The sequence below is a fragment of the Pollicipes pollicipes genome, unplaced genomic scaffold (assembly GCF_011947565.3).
Source record: "Pollicipes pollicipes isolate AB1234 unplaced genomic scaffold, Ppol_2.1 Scaffold_6686;HRSCAF=7923_pilon_pilon_pilon, whole genome shotgun sequence".
NCBI lineage: Eukaryota > Metazoa > Arthropoda > Thecostraca > Pollicipedomorpha > Pollicipedidae > Pollicipes > Pollicipes pollicipes.
Genome location: NW_023596921.1, coordinates 14,987,500 through 15,011,269, shown reverse-complemented (window position 1 = coordinate 15,011,269; position 23,770 = coordinate 14,987,500). Strand labels below are relative to the sequence as shown.

Sequence of the window (23,770 nt, the reverse complement as noted above, 5' to 3'; positions counted from 1 at the left end):
GAGAGGAGGGTTTGCGATTTGAGGTAGAGGTGATGTAAATCCTTCTTGCCATCTGGAATACCAAATATATGCGCAATGCCCCAGGCACCTAAGTATTGTATTTATTACACTGCCCATGCCTCTTTGTGGCTAAGAATTAGCTCGTAGAACTTTTTCAAAATTTCAACCACCTTTATTTTCCATTTTTAGAATTCGGGGCACATGAACCAGGGCTTCAACGTTTGGAGGAGCCAAGTTCAGCTTACGGGAGTGGGGTAGGGGGGAGGGGAGCAGTCCCCCACCCAAACAGTACAAATCAACACCCGTGGCTGATAACTACACGCATTTTTGGATGCTGGTGTTCAACGGGTTTGATTTCACTTTCCGATAAGACGTCGGGGCAAAATAACACAACCTGCTTGAGCCTATGGAACCAAAAACATCTCTGAATAATTTCAAAACATTCAGGCAACAACACAAAACTAGATCCGAGTCAACAAGGCATACTAATCCTGTAATGAAAAACTTGCATCATGAAGAAAAAACAGAAAATGCTCAAATAAACACGGTATGAACAGGGTATAAACATGATATAAACACGGCGCATACTTGAAAATAAACTCTTCGTGATAGTGCAGACTTGATAGTGCGACGAACTTCGTCAGCGGCCCCGTCTTAACATGACATCGCAATTATTGTTTTCTTCGATCCTTTTGCCAGTGAAACAATTACTAGAATTCAACATAAGAATTGATGCAACTTTTAGCGTTTCATTTTGAATGATCCGCCTGTGCTCAGACTCCAGAATGTTGAAGGGCCCAGGTCACTGTTGGGGAGGGTCAAATTAGTCATTGGGAGGGGGGGGGGGGGGCAGTGGCCCACCCAAAAGCATACAAGTCGACACCCGTGCGTCGAATCACCCCGATTGGCCGCTAGCCTCGTGCTCGGTTCTCCAGGTCCGCTGCCGCGCAAGCCCACGGTGGAGGACAACGGAGACGGCACGTACACCGTCACCTACCATCCGCCGCCGGAGGGCACCATCTGTATGCCGCGTGTCACGTGGGATGGCGAGGACATTCCGGGCAGGTCAGTCATTCGTTTGTCCGCCAGATATTCCGTTGCATTACGTTTACTCGAAGTAGGTACGTATTTCACTGATGTAGGTGGGGTGAGGATTGGAAACAGGGAGGGACAGTGGATGAGCCGCCAGCCGGCGAATGCGTGATATCGTCACCAGCGTCAGGCCGTCCCGCGCTGTGGAGGGGTAGTGGGTGCGCCGCCAGCCGGTGACTCTGTGTGTGTCGTCCCTGCAGTCCGTGGCGGCTGCTCGTGTTACCGCGGAGCGGCAGTGGGTGCGCCGCCAGCCAGTGACTGTGCGCGTGTGTCGTCCCCGCAGTCCGTGGCGGCTGCTCGTGTTGCCGTGGAGCGACACTGGGTGCGCCCCCAGTCAGTGACTCTGTGTGTCGTCCCCGCAGTCCGTGGCGGCTGCTCGTGTTGCCCACCTGTGAGCCATCGAGCGTGCGACTGTCCGGTGCCGGCGTCTCCAGTAGCGGAGTACCCGCCTCGCTGCCCACGCAGTTCACCGTCGACACGCGCCAGGCCGGCTTCGGCGACCTGGAGGCCCAGGTCGTGGTGAGTGGTCCACTCAGCGGGGGCGACCTGAAAGCCCAGGTCGTTGTGGGTGGTCTATTCGACGGCACTGGCTCTGAGTACGACCTCCAGAACCCTCGCTGGGTGCTAATGAGCGACATGTTATGCCATTGCTTCATTTATGTTTCGGAGAACAATGCTTGATGGAAAACAGTCTGAAACAGTGGAATATACATAAGAAGTCTGATCAAGTGGAGTCATTATTCACGCTATTTCCGCTGTCAGCGATGTTCCCTTTCACGGATCGTTCAGGCCGGTCATTCTTTAGGCGGACGCGTCGACATGCGTTGGTTGATCCTGAGAATAGCCTGGCAGTGTTTGACGTAGCGTCAAACATCCTGCCAAACATCCTGAGGCCGTCCCTTAATGTGTTTGTCGTAACGTCGAATGATCCTCGCAGCTCAGAGCGCCGATCCCACGGCCTCCCGATTATCAACTTAACACCCATTCCACTAAGCCACCGAGGACATCCAATGCTTGCTCTAGGTCACATGGCAAGGCTGTGTGTTCGAAACTGCGAGGACCATTCGAAGCTGCAATACATGCATTACCCTATGTGGGATATCCTTATTACCACCTGATATCTGACGGGTGTAGGAGACATAACCGATCGAAACGTTCGGCGAAGATCATACCAGTGGCATGGGCCGTAGCCTGAATTTTAATTACATCTGTGGTTACACGTGTCGTCCCAATCGTTTCGTGAGAATTATTTGATGAGCGCCGTCAAAGCGATTTAATCCTCCAATAGTCTCCACCGCAGGTAGAAAGCACCGATAATGAAGAATTCGAGCTGTGTAGTGCACCATTTGTGCCACGTGCCCCCGCACAGCGTCACGCCGGTGCAACCAACCACCCCTCCGCCTGACCCGCTGCGTCCCGCCAGGGTCCCGACAGTGAGCCCCGCACGCTGGAGGTAGTGGATAACGAAGACGGCACGCTCACGGGCCGGTACACGCCCGACGACTGCGGCCGGTACCACGTGGCGGTGAAGTACGGCGGTCAGGCGGTGCCCGGCTCACCCGCCGTCGTCGAGGCCCGTGCCAGCGGACAGGCAGGTGGCGCTGCGGTCGGGGCTCGCGCCGGCACACGCTCGCAAGGTGCCGGGACGGCGGAATGGTTTGCCTGCTTGTCTGGCTAGTGGTCTGCCCGTCCATGTGTTTTTCTGTCGTCTTCTATGGCTATCTTTCGTTAGGGTTATATTTGGTTATGCTTGATTACACCTGGCTACGGCCATGTGCCTCCCTATGCCTTGTCCGCGTCTGAATGCTAACCATAATGCATTTCTATTTGTCGACTGCTGTCTACCTTTTGGCCTGGACGCCGGAAATCTGCCGAGCTTCAGTGTTTTCATCCTATTATCGAGGATCTATTTTTCATCCTGCGAATTTTTCCCATCTTGTCTTTGTTCCCACCACCATGGATCTCTTCCTGCTATGGAACATTTCGCCCCTTTAAATAGACTCTTTTCATCAGATTGCTTTAAATGCATTCTCTAAAATTTCCTTTCCTTTACGTCAGCTTGATTAAAACATGCTTCTCCCATGGTGGTTCATGGAGGCAACCTTCCTTTAGTGCCTGGTACATTTGCTGGGGTTGAATATGCTGCATTCGCAGTACTTTCGTTCTCTGATTTCAACTCACCAGATAGCAGGCTCATAGCCAGCAAATACACATATGGTCATCAATGATGTTGATATCCCGGTATTTGGAAAGGCAATGCCAGCTGATGCCAGGTGCTCATGCGCTGTCATTCCGCGGTCTGCGAAGGCCGACCGATGCTGGGTGGAAGAAGGCTTCTTCCGGGACCGGGTGGTCCGCGTCGGGGAGGAGAACTGCATCACCGTCAACGCCCAGCGGGCCGGCCCAGGCAACGTAACCTGTCACATCCGGCCCGCGGCCAACTCCCGGTCAGTTCCTGTCGTAGGAGCCGGTCACTGCCGGCCCTGTAATCCGGATCGCGGCCAGTTCCGGCCGTAGGGTCTGGTCACATCCGGCCCGCGGTCAGATCCCGGTCAGTTTCGGCCGTAGGATCCAGTCACATCCGGCCCGCGGCCAGATCCCGGTCAGTTCCGGCCGTAGGATCCAGTCACATCCGGCCCGCGGCCAGATCCAGGTCGGTTCCGGCCGTAGCATCCGGTCGCTGCTGGCCCTGTAATCCGGATCCCGGTCAGTTCCGGCCGTAGGATCAGGTGACTGCCGGCCTGTAATCCGGATCACCACTGGCCGTGCGATCCGGGCCACCTCCGGTCGTAAGATCCGATTCAGTGTTGGTCGCGTGGTCCGGATTAGTACTGGCCGTGTAATAAGGTCCAGTACTGACTGTGATCCGTGCGAGTACCAGCCGTCCGGCCCGGATCAATACCGGCCGCGTGATCCGTCCGATGCCGACTGTGTTATCCGGATCACTGCAGGCTGCATAAGCTGAACCAGTGCCGGTCGTGTGGTTCGGATCCACTGACCCTGTTTAGAACGACCTGAGTCCTGACGTGCGCACCCGCGACCCAAGAACTCTTATCTTTACTCACAGGGCGTTTCATTTGAAATGCCGAGTTAAAAAGGCTCTGCGTCGTACAAAAAGTGTTTGTTAACATTTTAATAATATTGAAAATACTTCAACATTTGGACATTTCATTAGTTATTGGTCATCTGCCTGGCAAAACGTCTGCACAACAGCCCCCGAACACGCACATACCTCCAAATTCCAGACTAACCCATTCCTGACGGTTTCCTGGATATGTATGGCCTTTTTAGCCGCCGAGCTCAGAACGGAGGCCTGCACCTCCAGCTGCCAGACCACAATAGTTGTGTTAAAGACGCCAGTGCAAATCAGGGTAATATATGCCAGGTAGAACGAAGTTCAGGACATAAATTGCGGCATAATGCGAGAAATGTGCCAGATTATTCTAAAGTATTTGTTTAATTTCAGTTCAGGGCTACAGCTTGAGTTAACATTCATAAATTGGCATCCTGTAACTCGAGATAGCGTGGCGCAAATGATACAATGATGAATGTGTTTTAAGCTTAACTGCATGTTATGCCCAGCAATTTTGCAATTGTATCTCAGGAATTGTCTTGCATCGTACGGACAGCATGCATCAGCAGCGAGCAAAGACTTAATCACATTTAATTAGGAAATGAGGGAGAACATTCCGCCGGCCCGGCCCGGCCTCGAACACACGACATTTTAACCACGGATCCGGCACGTTAGCGACTGATCTATTGAGAACATGCGGCATGCGCCGGAGGTCGGAAAATTCACGGCACACCGTGCATGAAAACTTTGACCCGGTATGCCGTGATAGTTCGGTTTCTCGAGACCAAAAAGTCGATGAATCGACGTAAGCTAATGAAGCAATGTTTGTTTTCGTGCCGGGTTCATCGAAATGGCCTGGTATAACTCGGTTTACAGCTGAGCCAAGAGCGGACCTTTAACACGAGACACTAAGGACTAGAAGGAAAAGTACTCCATGGAGCGGTGTGCTTCGGACGTGCTTGGGTGGGGGCTGAATCCAAATGTCCAACAGTTTTCAATAGCATTTTGCCGACAGCGCGTGCTTGCCTTTGTTAGCATTCTTAATTACAGTTTCAAAATTGACATTTGAAATGGACTACTCCGTATTTTGGACCGTGCTGCAATGTAAGAAATCGTATAATATGGAAAAAGATCGCAAACCGGGTTGAGGTGCTTATAGAAACACAGAGTGTAGCTTTACCAAAAAAAAAACCGGCTGCGAAGACATGGCTGGGGTTATTTTCGGCAGACTCTAGCAGACTCTAACATTTAACACTGGATGTCACTGGCAGACATTCACCAATTATTTGTATATGTTCTGCGCTTCACAGTGATATTGACCTTGACATCGAGGACTGCGGGGACGGCACGTTCAAGATATACTTCAAGGTCAATGACGCCGGAGAATACACCATGGACATCAAGTTTGGCGGACAGCCGATACCAGACGGGCTCTACTCCTTCTTGGTACGTACCGGAGATGCAGCCTTCTCTGTTAGTTGGGTTGTGAAAACCCAGACGGCGGTGCTGGGTGCGGCGGTCCGCTGGTTCAGAAAAGGGTGCTATGGCATGACAGTGCGCCACGAAAAGTTATGTACATTCCCGTCACAGGTGATGGACGTGACTTTGCGATAGTATGTGCATTCCTACCGCTAGACCACGGAGAGTCGATCCCGGCCTCACCCACTCCATGCGTTAACGTTGTTGGAAGTCCGACGGCGTCTTGATCCGACCCTCTTATCCTCTGTCTTGCCTCATCCTGCATCCTGGCGACACCCCGCTTGTCCGGGGCAGGCTGCATGCGTCATCCACGAGTGGGCCGAGAGCCTCATTGGGAGGGGACCCCGACCGGGTACCCAGGGCGCATGCGCGGCCTAAAGCTCGGTGATTGGCCCCCCAGGCGCATGCAAGTCTGCCCAACCGTTAACCATTTTCCTTCATTTCATAGCCCTGAAATGATCATTTCTGGTCGAAAGGGCTCTAATTCAAACAATCAAATCAAACCGATTGCGTGTGCCTGGCAGTGCAATTGGGGAGAGCACCGAAATTTTTTATAAGTTCTTAGGCCCTACTGGTACATTGCCACGCCACCTGGTAACCATTGCAGCGTACGCGGGTGGCGCATACACATGATGTGGTCTCTGAAAAAGAAAATGCCCAAGACGCAGAGTGGTTTGTGGAAGAGAACAACTGGAAGATGGAGGCATGGTCTCTGGAAGGGAACACTTCTTAAGACATCAAACTCATGCTCAGCGCGAAGTTGACACCGCGTTAATAATAGTTTGTAGTCAGCCATTCGTAAACCAGTGCGAAAAGTACGTTAAGGGTCGTGCTAGGTCAGTGGAGATGCAAATTCCTGCATGGGTAGGATTTGCGGCTCATCTTTACTTTTCCAGGAAGGCACCACCAGTCACTTGGCTTGATGGCTTCCGCGCCGCCATGTATAAAAAGGGCGTCTTTAGAAGGGAGCACATCTGTACACACGACGTGACCCCTGACAAAGACACTGCTGCGGGCAGAGCGTGGCCTCCGTAATGTGACAGCGCGGAACACAGGACATACCTTCAGAACGGAATGTACCCTTTTTACAGGAGTCGGTGAACAATCGCGAATTTGCGATTCGAATCGTTCGCGAAAGTGACGATAACTCGACACGCTTACATAAGCTAATCGCAGAATAAATCGTAAATTTGCGATAATCGCCCGGCGCGTTAGCCTGCAAATGTGCGATTTTTTGCGTTATAATTGCATTTCTGGCGCAAGTGTCACGAAAACAGGGTACTGAACCACAACTGAAAGCGAGCACTTTGCGCTCAGAAACAGGCAGGTAACAGACAGTAGGAGACACGAAGATGGATGGAGCGGCGGAATAATGTTTGGCTCAAGCCGTGCTTTTAGTATGATTGTGTGCCAAACATCTGTTGGAATGCCAAAGAGCTGCTCACGCCATTAATAGGAAGAGCGGAGGTGGCAGAGGGTCTCATACCATCGCCAGCTAAGGAGATGCCATACGCCAGACGCTCTTCTTGCAGCGTACGATGGCGCATGTTTTATCATTTCGATAAAGCACCTTTACACAGGCGGGTAACGACAATAGCCAATGTCACAGATAAAAAAGACGCATGAAACGCCCACGCTGACAGCACAGCACCTTCGCAATCTTGACGCGCAACACCGGAACCTGTGACGGGGCGACGGAAAGAAACGATCGGACGGACATGCACAATTTACGAAACGCAGCTTTATCTAAAAATAATTGTGCTTAAAAAATGTAGCTGGTTAAATGGATTTCCCTTACTTCAGAGAGCTTCTTTGCCTTTTTTAATTTATTTATATCAGCATTTAGCAAATTTCTCAAAGAACCTAAAAGAGGCAAGCGGTACATTTGGGTATTTGTGCAAGATTTACGCGAATCGTAAATCCCCCCTTCCGCCATCGCAGATTTACGATATGATGTGTGGCCCTCGCGGCGTCGCTGAAACCCGTTTGCATGTGCAGAAACTGCGTCTTTTTTCTAATCGTCGCAAAGTCATCAGTTTAGTCGACTCACGTAAATGGGATGTGTGTTTAATGGGCGACAGCTGCCTGATAGAAGTCGGCATGAAATACGAAACCGCAACTTTCAAGCGAAACGTTGATAAGTGTGCTCTCGCTAGCTAGCATGGGTCTAGCAGTATTGATTATGCATTCACCGTCAGAATTTGAGTCAGACGGGGCGTAAAACAACCGGGTTTTCTCGCTGGTACGCACTGAGAAATACCTTAAAGGTCGCAGATGGAGTTACTCTGCAAGTCAGGACTTTCAGAGATACCGTTTGCCTCACCGGTTTGAACGGACATTGGAACGACCGCTGCTGGCTTGACATCATGACGAACCAACGACTGGACTGCGCCCATCAGGTCATGTAGAAGACATCTTCCACTGAAACCTCGGTTCAGAAATTCCAGCCACTAAAACAATTCTGTGATAAGCACAAATATAATGTATGTAAGATTGATTGCTCCTTGTGACTCTTATCGTTTTCAAGTACAACACTGCCAGCTGACCAATAAGACAGTCAGTGGGCAACTGGCCAGAGGAATGCCATCCGATGCCGGGTAAAAGGTCCGGGAAGTGAGGGGCAGGGAGGCTGGGAGGGGGGGGGGGGGATTTGCCTTACCATGATCGCACTACTCACGACCACGGCACGTTTGGGACGCGACTGACCCCCGCCCTGTCCAGCATGTCGCGTTTAGCGGCACACCCCAGTGCAGCAGTGCTGCTGACCCCCCGGCGGCACCCTGTAAGATGACACGGACCGCCCGCTGACCTTTGACCGGCGGCAGACCACGTGACCGGCGTCGCCCGCGGCTCGGGTATTCCGGGCGCCCGCCGTTGGGGCTGCCGTTGTATCGGCACCTGTTATGTTTGGCGGCGGCGGCGGGGTGCCGATCCCAGCTCGGTCAGGCAGGCCGACGCCAAAAATACGCCCCTCTCACCCAGGAACGCACGGTTCGGCGGCGAGCCACGGCGACAGCGCGTTTACGGTCGTAGCTCGGGAGGCTCCGTGTTAACGAGCTCGTCTAACCCCTACTGCGAACGGCGACGAGCGCGTTGCGTGCTCTGCTGAAACGCCGATCGTGTTCGCGATGGGTGTCTTTATAGGGTGCAAAATGTTGAAGATCTGCAGCCCTATGTCGGAAACTTTCATCGTTCAAGTTTTGACTTCGATTAATGGGCCAATAGCTTCGTAGATGGCTGCTAAAATATTGGCTGGTGCCGTCGGTTTCGTTGCCAACACGGAGATGGAACGCACAAACTAATCAACAGTGAGCTAAATAGCCTTGATGCTGCGGAGTTTCTGACGCAAGCTAGAGGGCCGGCCCGTATTCGCTAAATGGTTGTTTCCCAGCTAAGCCGGTACCTATTCCAAGTAGCATGAGTATACATATATTTGGTCAACGTTACCATAGCTCGCTAGATATCACCTTGAACAAAATCTGCTTCCGTCATGCGGAAAGCATAAACCTTCCGCGTCTGGAAAAATGTAAAAAGTGCCAACCAGCTGATCCAAACTATGGCCTGAGTTTTGTTCTGTGTGTATATTTGTTAAACGATGGGGCGTTTGTATGGGGCATCTGTAATTGAACATTTGTATAGGGAGATGGGGCATTTGTAACTGAATTTGTGGCCCGGCTGCCTGCGATATGTGCGTGCGTTCCTTCCTTTTGCGTCGTAGATGTGACCATGTTTCATGGGTTTGCACCCAGGTTATTGCCACTCACTTTTTTCCAGGCAGACGAAAAGTATCTTCTTTTCCCTCTGAAAGATTGTCATGCTATGTCAGTGACACCTCTGAAAGACTGGCTGTCGGCGCGCTCGCCTCGATTATGATATGACACAGCGACACGTCAGCCAACACGCAAAGCTTCACTTGATGCACGGCCAAAGCCAAACATGCGGTGGCACCACCCTCGTTGGTCTCTCCTGATCGTGTCACGTGTCGCACGTGCAATCTGTCGGCGCACAATGTCGGCGCCGCGCGTCAATCTGTCGGCGCACAATGTCGGCGCCGCGCGTCAATCTGTCGGCGCACAATGACGGCACCGCACGTCAGCCTGTACTGCGTTAGCCAGCGCCGAAGCTGTGACAACCGAGAATAACGGGCTGTTGTCAGCCGCCAACAGAGACCGTCTGCCGCCTCGTTGGATTGTCACAGGTTGTTGATCTAGTCCTCGTCGGTGTCGTCGGGAGCAGGGTCGACGCCGACGGCATGCGATCTGTTCAGTTAGTGGCGGCACGCTGTCTTCCCTGTTTTCTCCCTGTTTGCGAGCTGCAGGGGCCCGGCTGAAGAGTGCATCCCTGTCGTCAGCAGTAAATATTTATCTCCTTTGTTTCACAGACGCAGATGGGTAAGAAAGCCGGTTCGGGCAGGATGGATATGAATGGGACACGTGATCATCGCATGGGCCGCATGGAACGGATGGGCAGCTGGAACCTTAAAGCTTAGTCGTTCCATGCAGCATGCCCTATCCTAAAGTCATCCAAACGTGTACATAATGTGGTGTTAGAATCAATTTGTTGCGATTTATTTGCAAGCTAAAAAAGACGACTGATTTAGCATGACCTACCCATACGACAAAGATCTTTGTCTGTCGTGTCCAGAACTCGAGGGGTACCTAGCGGTACATGACGCTTTATCCAGTTGTTTCCAGTTTGGTTAGATCACAAGAGCTGATATCATCCCCAATGAGGTCTAGATTGCCGAAAAGCACCGTCAGCGCCAACCTATGTTAAGCACATTGTTTTGCTAGTTCAAAAGAAGTTCCAAAGCTCAAGTTCGAAGAAGACACGAGCGAATGTGCAAACAGTGGTCAGATATTGTGTATTCTGTTTTATCCCGTCCGACGAGCAAAAGCTTCTCAATAACATCTTTATGGTGCAAATCTACATGTTGAGAATATAAGCCTACATGCCTGTAATCAAGGTCAAGGCCAATTTTTTAGAGCTTGCTCTTGAGGTGTGGGAGTTTATTATCACCACTAGTTTCACCCATGACCCGTCATGCCTTGTCGAATACTTTTGACACCAGCAGGCAGGCCTGGGTGCATATACTGTGCCGCTGGGCACGGCCTCGTCGGTTTCACCAGCGGCCATCGCACGGTTTACTCCAACTGCTAGCGCTGGCCCGATATGATGCTGAAGTTATAGGTTGACATAGCGCCAGTGACTGTCATAACTGCACATGGCTTTATTACGAACGAACTCATTACAATTTATTACAGTTGTTATTGCAAGCCCGGAACGATATTCAACCTGTGTGTTTACATAGTCATCACAAATTATCATACCCGCACATCGCTTTATTACGAACGAACTTGTCGTAACTAACCAAAACTTGTAAAGCCTCCTCGGCCTGATCCGGCCAGGTCGGCCGCCAGCCACCATCCGCGCTTTGGAAGGCCCCACCGTCTTTCCAACATGGATCGCACTGCTAAACGGCTCCTAGAAACAAGTGGACCAATTTGTTAAAGTCATACCGTACTATTCCCAACGTGATAGCTGTGAAATCAGATCAAACTGCGCGGTCAGCTGTGCACGCAGGCTGTATGATCAGGTGAGACTCTCCTGTAATATCGCACCATCTCCAAAATTCCAACTTCCCTAGTTGACTATCATAGCAAAAGTAAAGTTTCAAAACTGCAAAAAGGTTGAAGAACAGGGGTCGAAACCTGGTCTTCATATCGACTGCCCCGAGTTTCAATCGCACGCCGCCAGTAACGGACAACGGCGTCAACAAAAGTGGGGACAGATGTGTGCAACCAACAAGCGCATTTGAGGGTCAACACTGAGGCGTCGGTCGGGTGCTGCTTTGGGAATGGTGTGGGATCTCGGCAACCAGAGAAGACGCACAGAATCGGGGAGAAGGACATACACACAGCTGGCTGGTGTATGGTTATTTATCGCTTGCAAATTGCAACGGGGATTATGCGACCAGCCCGACTGAGAACAACGACTCGCTAAGAGATGCTTGCGGCGCTATGCCCGCCAGACTGAGAAAGACGTCTCGTCAAGGGATGCTTGCAGCGCTATGCCCGCCAGGCTCATGGTTTGCTGGCGGTGTCCAGCCGCTGGTGCGCGACTGATGACGATTTCCTGATCTAGCGAGCTGAGAGTGATCTGATCACGGTCGAGCCTAAGGCCTCGGGTCTCGAGCCTCGGGCCGGGCCACAACGTCAGGCACCAGCGGCAGTCGGATGCGGCTTCGCGAGACGGCAACTGAGTGGCGGACAGCAACTGAGCGACAGCTGGCTTCTGAATCACCGCAAAGCACGAGGGGCGTGAGATAGGCGTTGGCCGATAGTCCATCACATCTCTCCTTTTGTATCCTTTGTTTGCTATGGACAGTGTTGCGCTTCCTTAACATCGTTGGGCTCATTGCCGCGGCCGGTTCCGTGTCGTTCAAAGATCATTGTCAATCAGCCGTCATATCATTCGATCCCACGGAATCTCTTTCGCGGGCGTGGAACCCACGCATAGCAGGTCAAGCTACAGCAGGCATTCACCCGACCCGGCCGCACCGCGTGACCTTGAGCTCGGGCTCTGCGCCCGCAGTGTCCATATTGAGCCGGCCGGTCCCCGGGCCGGGAGGGTCGCCGCGGCAGCACGACGCCGGCGCGGCGGGCCCGGCGCTACACGCCTGCACGCGGCCACCTCCGCGGACCTGGCCCCGCGCCCCGCCTGAGGTCGAGGTCGCTGAATGAGCGGCGCATCCGGCGCACGTGCACCGCTGTGTCCGGCGCCAAGAGCTTGTCGTGCCGATGGACCCGGCCGCTGAGGACGCTCTGCCGCGGCCGGTGCACTCCGCGGCCGGGATGAGTTTCGGGCTGGGCAGGAAGTGCCCAGTGTTCCTGGTATCAGCCGGGCTGTTCTTCAGCAGCGTGGTCCGCGCCAACTGGTTCATGACCGGGACGCCCGTCGACATGAGGCTGGCCGCCTGCAGCTGCTGCTTCTGAGTTCCCAGGCTGTGGTCGGACTACGATGCCTCTGTGACACGAGTGACACAGTCGTGACACGTGTGACACAGTCGTGCGGGCCGCTCCGGGTGGCGGCGAGGGTAACCACGCTGGCCGCGCGTGATGAGCGAGAGACTCGCGGGTGCCGCCGGTTCTGCGCGTCCAGGACCATGTGCCCCAAGACTGCACACCTGCGACTGGTACTGGTTCAGTAACCCATTCACCATAACTCTTTAGGTTGGTGCGTGGTCATCAAAGGGGGCTTATCGACACTGTACTACATATGATACCTTTGTTTTGACCTGAATCAGCCGGTTCGCCTTGCTGCCGTAAAGCTATAGGTTTAAAGCATTTACCACCATTTTCAATTAATCTAATAAATGGGCTAGATGCATGCCGCTGGCGGCAGAGTACAGCAATAGGCGGCCAACTACAGCAATGCTGCACCTGTCGCCGGCGGCGGAGCACAGCAATAGGCGGCCGAATACAGCAATGCAGCGCCTGTCACCGGGGGCGGAGTACAGCAGTAGGCGGCCGAACACAGCAATGCAGCGCCTGTCACCGGCGGCGGAGTACAACAATAGGCGACCGAATACAGCAATGCAGCGCCTGTCACCAGCAGTCGGGCCCAGGCATGCCTTGACCGCCGGCTGAGCACCTGCCCATTTGGTTTGATTGCAATTGTTTGATTGCAAAAGGGCTAAATTACCATAAGCCAGCATCCGACCATGTCACCCTCGTGTCTCGCTTTATGCTGAATCCTCACGACGCCCCGCTTCCCCGGAGACAGGCTGCATCCATCAGCCATGGGTGGGCCGAGAGGCCCCTAGGGGGGGGGGGGACCCCGACCGGGCGCCCAACGCATACTCCGAGGGGTCCCTGTGTCGGCTAAAGCTTGGCGGTTGGCCCCCAGGCGCATGTAGTTCTGTCCCACCGTCTTTATTCTCCGTCATACGATGGCTCTGTGATAATAATTTCTGGTCGAAACGGTTCTAATCCAAACAACGGACCCATAAGCCAAGAAAACCAGTGCCGTATAATTATTTCTTTCCATCATTAATGACTACAAGAATTGGTGGAAAATGCATCGCAACGTATTCAACAGCGCAGTATTTCAGAACTCGTACACTAACAGGAATGGGCTGTGTGTATCCTCCGAATCTCGAAGTTTGTTGATCACTGGTAGTATATTTTCTTGTAATGCGAGATTAGAAAAGCACGACTAAGATATTTTGCTGAAGGTATAAAGCAGCGTTCCTGTTTGCCAATTTTTTCACTCGATACATCCTTATCGGTGTTTCTGACATGTCAAACAATTCGATTCCGGTAGTCCGATTTGTTAGTTTTCTTTGCAGTGGCTAGAAATGAACAGCTGCGTGATTTAACGATATCACAAGAGGAAGCCGTTCACTTTATTGATATTGCTTGCTACAGTTCGTGGCACATAACCTACATTTGACTCGTGCTCATGACCATACCTTGAAACGTCGTGCCCTAAGAATGTGAAGGAGTGTGTCAGTACTTAACCCGCGAGGTGAAAAACGAAAATAAGAGAAACATCTCATCTTAAGTCTATAACGCGTAACAGACCTTGCATTACAGATGCCAAATTAATGACTATTTTTATAGATCACCAGCGCAAAGGGCTGCTTGCTATTTTGCCCTCGGCTGTAAACAAAGTTGTTTCAGCTGATTTGTTTGACGCGTGTTTGGCCAGCGGCCCACCTGCGGATCTGCCTGGGCCAGACGTCGGAGTGGCTGGATGGACGTCTCCCCAGTGAGTGGGAGCGGTCCGAAAGCCGCGTTATGGCTGCAGTCAAAGCTATAGAAACAATAACTACAGCCGTCGTTTTTGTCTTGCGAATGGAAGTGGATGCATTCAAATGTTTAAAGGCAAGGTTACTGGATTTACTGGCTGAACCATTTACTGGTACTGGTTACTGGTTTAAAGTAAAAAAACGTATTTCAGGACACGTGTGTTTCAGACATGTGGAACTTCCCGTCTATCCTTTTCCACACGTAGCGCAGCACTGTAATCATGCTCTCTTGTGAAATAATTTGTATTACCCTAGTTTATCTGTTAAAAAAGCAACATTTTTGATTTTCAGACCCGCTCGCGCATTGATGCTTTAAACCTGCCTCGGTAGTTTCTTTATCTGACTATATCCACGTTATCCTAGTCATAAGTCCCAGTACGTTCCAGCATTATAGTGCTGGAACCTGGAAACAGGTTTCTCTTCAGTTGTTGCTCGACTCACTGATAGCCGTGCTGTCATCTCCATGTGCTGCTAGATGTGATATGCGTTTGATGGACCATTCTGAACTGACAGGTGACAACGGACACGACCTTTTTTGAAAGTTGTTCAATGTGGGCGCAAGGGACAAGGATTCTGAAGAGAAGGAAATGTATCACTATTCACTTCTGGTTACCTTGCCACCTTTTTGAACCACTAACGAGAAATGATACCAAGAGAGATTTTGTCGTGATTTGATTCCATTTTATTTCATTGGTCGCTGATTGAAACACAGACTATCGTCATCTGATATCAGTGACAATTTATTTTGAAAAAGTTTGCACTTAAATTTGTGAAACCGCTGTATGACAAAGTGGTGCCGCTAATAAAGTCCAGTCTTGGATTTTACGTACACCGCTATATATTGACATCAGCAGTGAACTCCACTGCTACATAATCTGTTGAAGCACCCTGGACGCATTACTCAACGTTTTTCTCCCCGTTCATTTACAACTTTCGAATATTCCCCTTCATCTTGCCCAAGAGCTGGCTTAAAAAAGATCATACCACTTACAGACGGTCTCTCTGGATTTGATTGGCGGGCATTTTAGACGAAAAGCAGATCCAGCCAAGGATTATTATTGTATATATTATATATATTATGACCGCTGGTCCTCCGAAAACTGCAGCCCGGTCGGCAGAGCCAGCGACTCGGATTAGCGAGCATTCCAGCGGCGGCGGTCGGTCAGCGGCGGGGCTGCCCTGGTCGGCGCTCTCCCGCGCCCGCTGTCAACACGCTGGCAGCCAGCCGCAGCCGCCGCCAGCCGCCCACCCGCGCCGCCCCGCCGCCGTTCGAGCCGCCCCCCCCCCCTTCCATATTGCGGCCGGCAGGCGGGGCTGCGGCCGGCGCTGAAAATCCAGCGGCAGTGCCCGGCGGTGGCGCCCTCGCTCAGGGCCATGTCTTCTGACGTGCGCCACCGAAAACACATGGAACCGCTGCACGTCATCGCGGTGGAGGAGAAGAGTCATCCGTGGTGGAAGAATGCCCGCTCGCTCGTCAGCCGCCTCTGGCCGCTGGACGCACCCTGGTTCCCCCAGGGCACCGGACGATCTTACGCTTTCCTTTCGAACTCTAGGGTGATTGCGATCAGGTACAGGTACACGCCGATGGAATGTGAGAGACCGCCGGCCGACTGGGCTTTCTTGCACCGACAGCGGCGCTGGCGGGCGGCTCGTTCTGGAGCCGTGGGCGTGGCTGGCGGCGCGCGGAGGACGCCCGGCAGGTGGCGCTGGCCGCTGCACGGCCGCCGGGCCCCCTGTTGGCGCGCAGTGACTTGTTCCACCCCTGGTGATCCGAGAGACTGTCCTCCGGTCCGCCCGTCCCCGGCCTCGCGTCGCACTCCTGTCGGCCTCATTTCTGGGACTGTTAACAGCAGGTGAGGTCAGCGTCAGATGCAGGTGCTAGGGTCTAGTTTGTGCGGCAAAAGGACGGGTGGTGACGGTTTGCTTGCTGGTTGGTTTTTATAGGTCTTAATGAAACGTATGATTATGCTCTGCGTAATGACTTATCGAATCCTTTTAACTGGTGCAGATAAGCTCTGCAGTTGTCGCGCCTTAAAAGCTAGTTGCTACTTTTGCGGATCCAGCTGAAAAAATAAAGATGACCCGAACCAAGACCAGGTGTAGTGAGCCTAGTAGACAGAGGGTTGCAGAGTTCCTGCCGCACCGTATGAAGGAGGAACATCCAGCATCTGGGCTGTTATCACAGACAAAAGCTGCAGCGATCGAGTGATTTTCGGGCGGGGCCGCGGTAAAATGATGGTAATGATCTCTGAATGGAAAGACAGACCATGCATGCCAGTTGTGGACAGTGGAAGAATTCGCTACCATTTTATCTTTATTCTTTATTTTTTAGTTTGCCGCGTGAGTAAAGAGTTTAGAAGGGCCAAGATGACCAGCGGACTGATTGATGCCATTAATTTATTATTTACAAGTCGTAGTCACTGGGAGGACAGCTAAAAATATTTGTGGTATAACGGAGAAATGACAACTCTTTCATCTTAGCTGCTTGTCCTACAGCATGATGGATGTGTTTTGACCTGCTCAGAAATTGGCAAGGCAGAGCCCTGGATAAAGCAAAACATTGGGTACTAATGCGAGTGCGTCATTACGACGCAAACGCCATGGATCACGGCGCAGGACGTCCGCACTGAAAGATAAATGTGCAAGGTACTGAGTCACTACGTCATGGCGAGAAGCAGGCACAAATCTGCTCAACCGATAATCCGCCAGATGCCAGTGGTTATAGCCGTATTGCCGGTGGAAATAAGACAGGAGAATAGAGATAAAGATGCATTGCTATTTTGACAACATGACTGGATTGAAATGAATAGCAGAACTACACCCGCTAAACAACTAGTGAAATTTTTGGCTAGCGGATGAACGTTTTCGTCAACGTCAAAAGCAATTAAAGGGATCATTAACTTCCGTTAGATTTTCACGTTCTTACACCGAGAACGTTAACCAGGGGGGGGGGGGGGGGTAAATTTTCATTGAGTTTGGAGCATTCATATTGACGTAGGCGGTGGGTAGGGCTTCCGAACGTGAGGGGGATTCAATGGTTTGCACCTTCGGGATCTGAATTGTAGGGAAACGATGGTGGAGGCTTGACAAGTATATTTTTGCATTTGCTGAAGTGACAGGAGAGCGGTCTCCCGACACCTCCTGGTCGGTGGTCAAGTTTTGCCATGAATGACGTAAACACACTTTGGAAAACGGAACTATTTTAAGCTGTGGGCCTGGAAAGCATTGCCAACTTTAAGTCTTGGCATCAAGGTTTCAGGTAACCGACTCTCATTCCGTTTTGTGCCATAAGGAACCAGACGCTCTTGGATTATATTATGCACTCAGCTTTCACCATAAATGTCACTTTTCAAACTTGGGGTGTCTGACCCCCGTAAAAGATATCAACACTCATCTGCTATGTCAGTTAAAAGTTTTCTTTGAGCATCTGCACCAATATTATATCGCAAAATCACAAAGTTCAAAGGTAAGTTTCTTAAAGATAAGCGGGGCATCTTCTACCAGCGAGACGAGATGGAGCCGGCGGCTCAGATGCTCTCACGACACCCACCATGGCATACTGGGGAGACGACACTTGTCTGGTATGCTCTCATGACACTTATCATGTCATACTACAGAGGCGATATATGTCTGGCATGCTCTCACGGCACCCACCATGGCATACTGGGAGACGGCATTTGTCTGGTATGCTCTTATGACACCCATCATGGCATACCCGGGAAACGACATTTGTCAAATCCTGCGTGTGCCCCTGCTAGCGAGCAATACAATTATATGAGTAATGTTAACTTTACGGTACTCAAGTCTAACAACTTTGATGGTAAAACTAAAATTTACGAATATGTTTCAGTTTATTTAAATCTCGAACCTGTACCCAAATCCCAAGCAATCCCCGATAAGATTCAACTCTCACAATACGGGGAATCCCCAGCTCTAGTTTACAAACTTTCAGAACTATTCTACAGTGCACGTCACTTCATAGCTTAGCACTGAAATTATAATACCGTAATTAAATGGCAAACGTTGTCATTTAGCAATTTTCACCTTTTGAAGAAATTTGGAATGCGTTATCAAATACGAGAAGAACAATGCAGAATTGATAGATTAGTGGATTAACACAATGTTAACATTTCCTTGCGGATTAACGGACTAACAGATTAACTTTGGCTTTAGCTCGCAGTAGCTTTTTAATGGATTCCATTGTTTCACTTTAACTTCGTTAAGCCACTCAGCGAACGGATCGCCTTCAAACCTTTAAAAAGAGTTACATTTTGGGTTAACTTTGCACATTTTTGGTCGTGGCTTGGTGAATGGATTTCATCACGTTAGGTTGCTGACGATGTTTAATTAGGCTCCACACCCGTATTCAGGGTATCTGCAAGTTTGCAAATGTTTTGACAGCCTCCAAACGCACAAACACTGTAGGATTTGTTTTTCAACACTAGATTTCGTCTACTTGTGTAAATACAAGCGTCGTGTCTGAAATCACCCTCCAATCTCGCCTTGTATCTCTCGCCGCATGATGTTCCCTGGTGAAAATGTCGGTCCGTAGCTGACGTGGTGAAGGGGCGGACATCTGGCTCTCGTGTGGCAAGTTTACGGACTTCAAGCACAGGAAGCGCTCATGGACGGCTGGCTAGTGACATCATCTGATAGCTAACCATGCGTGTCAGGCTGTCGCCGAGTGTCCGTGTCGTGGCGGCACATGTACCTTGACAGCTGTCAGGAGCAGTCCCCGCTCAGCTGCCATTGCCAGAGGTGCTGTCAGCGGTCTTATAACAAGCTATGCTCAGCAACAGCCCAGACTCAGACGCTGCCGGACAAGAGCACGCTGTAAAAAGGAGTCACTGACATTCAGTTACCTTGTGAGCTTATTTGGGGCTCCCGTTCCCCTCGGTTATCTAGTCTACCTGCCTTACCCAAAATCTACAGCCAAATGTAATGTTCTGTTTGCCATGTCTCCAGACCAATGGGACGCTACATAACCTTACCAGACTCAAAGCGGCGAAACATTGCCGGGAGAAAACAGAGAGGCGAGGATCTTCCACGTTTCCTCCAGTTCACGTCAGTGCAGTAGCCAACGCCGCTGCGCGGTCGCATGGGACAGCTTGTCTCACTTGGCGGCTGTTTTCCAACTCGTAAATCGCCCAGAGAGGCGTGCAGCCAGCGAGATGCTCTCGAGCGGCCCTGGGAGTGGCGGGCGCACTGATCGCGTACGGGAGAACGGCTGAGCGGTGTCGGTAGCCGTGGAGAGGTGCCGGTGCCGGCGCCGCGGCTCCAGGGCGCCGGCGGCGGCGGCGAACCTCAGACCCTTTGGCCCCCTGCCGGCTGGGATCCGGGTTTGGCGCTGACGGCAGGCCCGGAGGCAATCCGACCCGGCCGCACTGGCGGCGGCTGGCCCGGCGGCCGTCATCGCCAATACCGCAGCGCCCAGGTGCGACTCCGCGGATGACGACAGCGCCAATCGGAACGCGGCCATTATGAGTGCGAGGCGCCATGCGATTTATGGCCCTGAGGAGTGATGGCTAAACGGCCTGTCTTCTCAGCGGTGTGTAAATAATCTGGCCGGTCAATGCTGACAGCAGCAATAATCTATATACCGCGATGAAACGAGTGATAATAATCACATCCGAGGCTGTCGACCAATCTGCGGAGATTAGCTGTAATCTGAATCCCTCCTAAGCGGTGCTGGTGGCAGTGGAGCGCTCAGCGAATAGATCGGCGCTGTGCTTCTCAGCAGCGTGCATCTTCCACGGGCCGAGCGGTGCGCGTATGAATGCTCGAGCGCTTCGCATGAATATTTCTCAAGGTGATTTAAGCTAGAGATATTCGGTGATAGCTGAATGACCCAAAATACGTATAACTATTTATTACACTGTGCTTCTCTGAATGTCGACCATAGCCACCAAAGTAAAACCGATAATAATGCTGGGTGTTCCGATGCCATGGCAGTCTGGCAGGACGGGCCCCGCAAGTCCATACTACACGCGGCTCACGTGAGGCGGAGCTCGCATTACGCGATATGGTTATCTCTTCGGTGTGGACCAATTAGCCAAAGGTGTATACGTTGTGGTTCTTTTAGCGATTTATGAAATGGGCAACCGAAATCTGAGCAAAATCTGAGTTTTTTTTAGCGCGCTTGATGGCACCTTGATTGAAATTGATGATGCTCTGGAGGGGGGCCCACCCATCAACATTTCTGGATGTGCGCTGTAGTTATGACCAGAAAACAATATACACAGAGGGTGGCCATCTGTGATGGTTAACTTTTTTACGTTTTTGTAACTTTCCATCCAAAAACATTGAGGCGGGGGGGGGGGGAGAGGACAAGCCAACATTGGGGTAATGGCAACTCAACGTTGGAAGCCAAGGTCCTCTCAAAATAATACACATCGACACCCGTGCATGTTGGTCTTAAGAATTGGTATGTGAATCTCCCTTGTGAATATGTGACAGTGCATGATGGAGCATACAACGCCTGACATTGCTCGTCCTATTCAAAAGCCCAGTACACTCATCCACCAACTGGTTTTCAAGTGATCAATAATTTATCATGCATACGTTTTTCACTCTTTCATTCCTTTTTAATGATATTTTGGATACGACAAAGCCTATCACTGGAAGATCGTGAATGATCTACCGACTTTTGAAACAGTAACCGGGATCTTACTAATGCTACGTTTCATTATGAGCTCAGTGTTCTTGCCCTGTGCTATCGACCTTCAGTACAACAGGAGGTACCGGTGAAACAATGCCATAAGGCAAACAGGGCTATATGTGCTACAGGATGCACAAAAGAGGACTCCACTGGTCGTGTGAACCAAACCCATGGGTAGGGGCATTCATGCGGAAGGAACCTTCAAGAAATGCTGCACAATATCAACGCCGGCGCATCTTTTAGTCATAACTAGACCCACTCAGACTTCCTTCGCAATTATCATTGTCACAGAGTCAGTTTGGATCTAACCTTCCCTAAAGGTCTTCCATAGCTCAGAAAGTGTCCAAATGCAAGCGGGAATGCACAACTAACTTAGAATGGGTGATGGGTGGGTTAGACCATAGCCCCATGGGTACCGGGTGGATTGAGCAAAGGAAACTTCAGTAAATTCTTGCGCACATAACTTCAGACACCGTACCCATGCACTATAACCGTCCTGGCAGAACTTCCAAAGACTGCACGGCACTCATGTTACGTACCCGGGAACCAGCTCGCATGAACAGCATCACGCATGGGTCAAAGTTGGCCTCTGTCCTGCTGATCGAGCGGCGCCCATCTGGCACGTGATGAGCGCGGAGGGGGGGGGGGGGCTGTTTGTGCCCGCCCCGCTCCAGCTGCCGACACGTGTGGTGACGAGCGGCGCGCCCCTGTCCCGTCGGCGCCGACTCGGCAGCTCGGTCCCGGTGTCACCCGGTCCAGCGTGGGCCAGGTCAGGCCGGCGGCCGCCGCTCTCGGCGCCAGGGACCAGCGCAGCCACCGCCGCCGGCCAAACGGCAATGTTTTGAAGCGCCGATGTTTTGAAAGACTTCCAGCCACGTATGATCATCACCTGATAATCACTGCTGATAACCGTTCATACTGATAATTTTATAGGGAAGTTTTATATCAGTAACGTACTGATATAAAATGCTGCCATTACGGACCACCATTGATACTTTTAACTGATAATCATTCATACTTTTGGCTGATAGCCAACCACACTTTTGGCTGATAACCATTTACGGCCAAGTAGGGAAGATTTATAAAGGCCCACACATTTGACAGCCTCACTGACCGGGCTCGCTGAGTGTGCGTCCTCATCTTCAGCCTGTGCTGGGTGGAGCCACGCGTTACTGACTGGCCGATGGGTCCTGGCTTCCAGGCCCAGTTCGAGGAGACCGTCACTCGCTCCCGGATCGGACACGTGACTGCAGTCGGCCCCGCCCAGCCGGGCACCGAGCACGCCCAGTACCGGCCGGTCAAGCTCAGCTGCATCCCGCTGCCCACCTCTGGAGGCTCTGTCACAGGTGGGTCACGCCGGCGCCCGGTACCGGCCGGTCGAGCTCAGCTACACCCGCTGCCCATCTCTGGAGGCTCCGCCACAGGTGGGTCACACCAGCGCCCGGTACCCTCTGAAGGCTCTGTTCCAGGTGGGTCACACCGGCACCCGGTACCCTCTGAAGGCTCTGTTCCAGGTGGGTCACACCGGCGCCCGGTACCCTCTGAAGGCTCTGTCACAGGTGGGTCACACCAGCGCCCGGTACCCTCTGAAGGCTCTGTCACAGGTGGGTCACACCAGCGCCCGGTACCCTCTGGAGGCTCTGTCCCAGGTGGGTCACACCGGCACCCGGTACCCTCTGAAGGCTCTGTTCCAGGTGGGTCACACCAGCGCCCGGTACCCTCTGGAGGCTCTGTCCCAGGTAGGTCACACCGGCACCCGGTACCCTCTGAAGGCTCTGTCTCAGATGGGCCACACCGGCACCCGGTACCCTCTGGAGGCTCTGTCTCAGATGGGCCACACCGGCACCCGGTACCCTCTGGAGGCTCTGTCTCAGATGGGCCACACCGGCACCCGGTACCCTCTGGAGGCTCTGTCTCAGATGGGTCACACCGGCGGGTCTGCGACACGCCCAGTGCCCGTGCCCCACCCGACTGCCGGTGGTGGTGATGCCTCAGAGGTATTCTCAAGGTCTAGTGAGGGGCAGGGGGAGACCACACTCAGAGGGATCTCATGCCTTTCCTGAAGCAGCTACCTGTCTCCCTCGAAAGGCATTACGAATGCAATTATTGTTTTTATTTGCCGATTTTGCGCAGCAATGGAGTCGCTGCGTACGATCTGAGTAAACAAGTGACTGAAAGATGCGACAATTTTAATAATTCATTCTGGCCTATGAACCTACTCTCAACCAACTGCATAGTTGAGATTCGACTTGGAGTACGCGTTTTATGCGGCTTGTTGCTGCTATTCTCAGCACGCCACCGAGATAGCGTTCTTCCAGCTCAACGAAGGGTTTTGTATCTGGCCTGTCTCCAGGTAGGATTGCGGGAATAATTTTCGTGTGACACAACGATATGGCACGGTTGCCTATAGAACAACGTTGAAAACATGCAGTTCCTATATTAAAAGTTATTATATTAAACTTTCATTGTATTCAATTTCATTTCAATTTACTTATTTACCTGTCATGATCAGTAAAATTAATTCGTATTCGTGCAGAAAATTCAGTGGATTCGTGCAGTCAACGAATTGGGCTCAACATAACCCATTGGAAGTGATGACATCTAAACGTCATTGGTGCGACATCCTAAGCTACCCGCCCACCAGCTACCCGCTATC

The 23,770-nt window shown here is 51.8% G+C and overlaps 1 protein-coding gene across 1 annotated transcript in view; it reads left to right on the top strand.

Moving 5' to 3' along the window:
* Positions 1 to 23,770, top strand: part of LOC119107721 (filamin-A) — a 106,964-nt gene that overhangs the window by 56,854 nt on the left and 26,340 nt on the right. The window contains exons 20-25 of the mRNA XM_037231264.1: positions 936 to 1,065; positions 1,455 to 1,611; positions 2,516 to 2,683; positions 3,400 to 3,539; positions 5,476 to 5,611; positions 22,316 to 22,460. Coding sequence (XP_037087159.1) covers positions 936 to 1,065; positions 1,455 to 1,611; positions 2,516 to 2,683; positions 3,400 to 3,539; positions 5,476 to 5,611; positions 22,316 to 22,460 — 876 coding nt within the window. The remainder of the gene's footprint in view (positions 1 to 935; positions 1,066 to 1,454; positions 1,612 to 2,515; positions 2,684 to 3,399; positions 3,540 to 5,475; positions 5,612 to 22,315; positions 22,461 to 23,770) is intronic.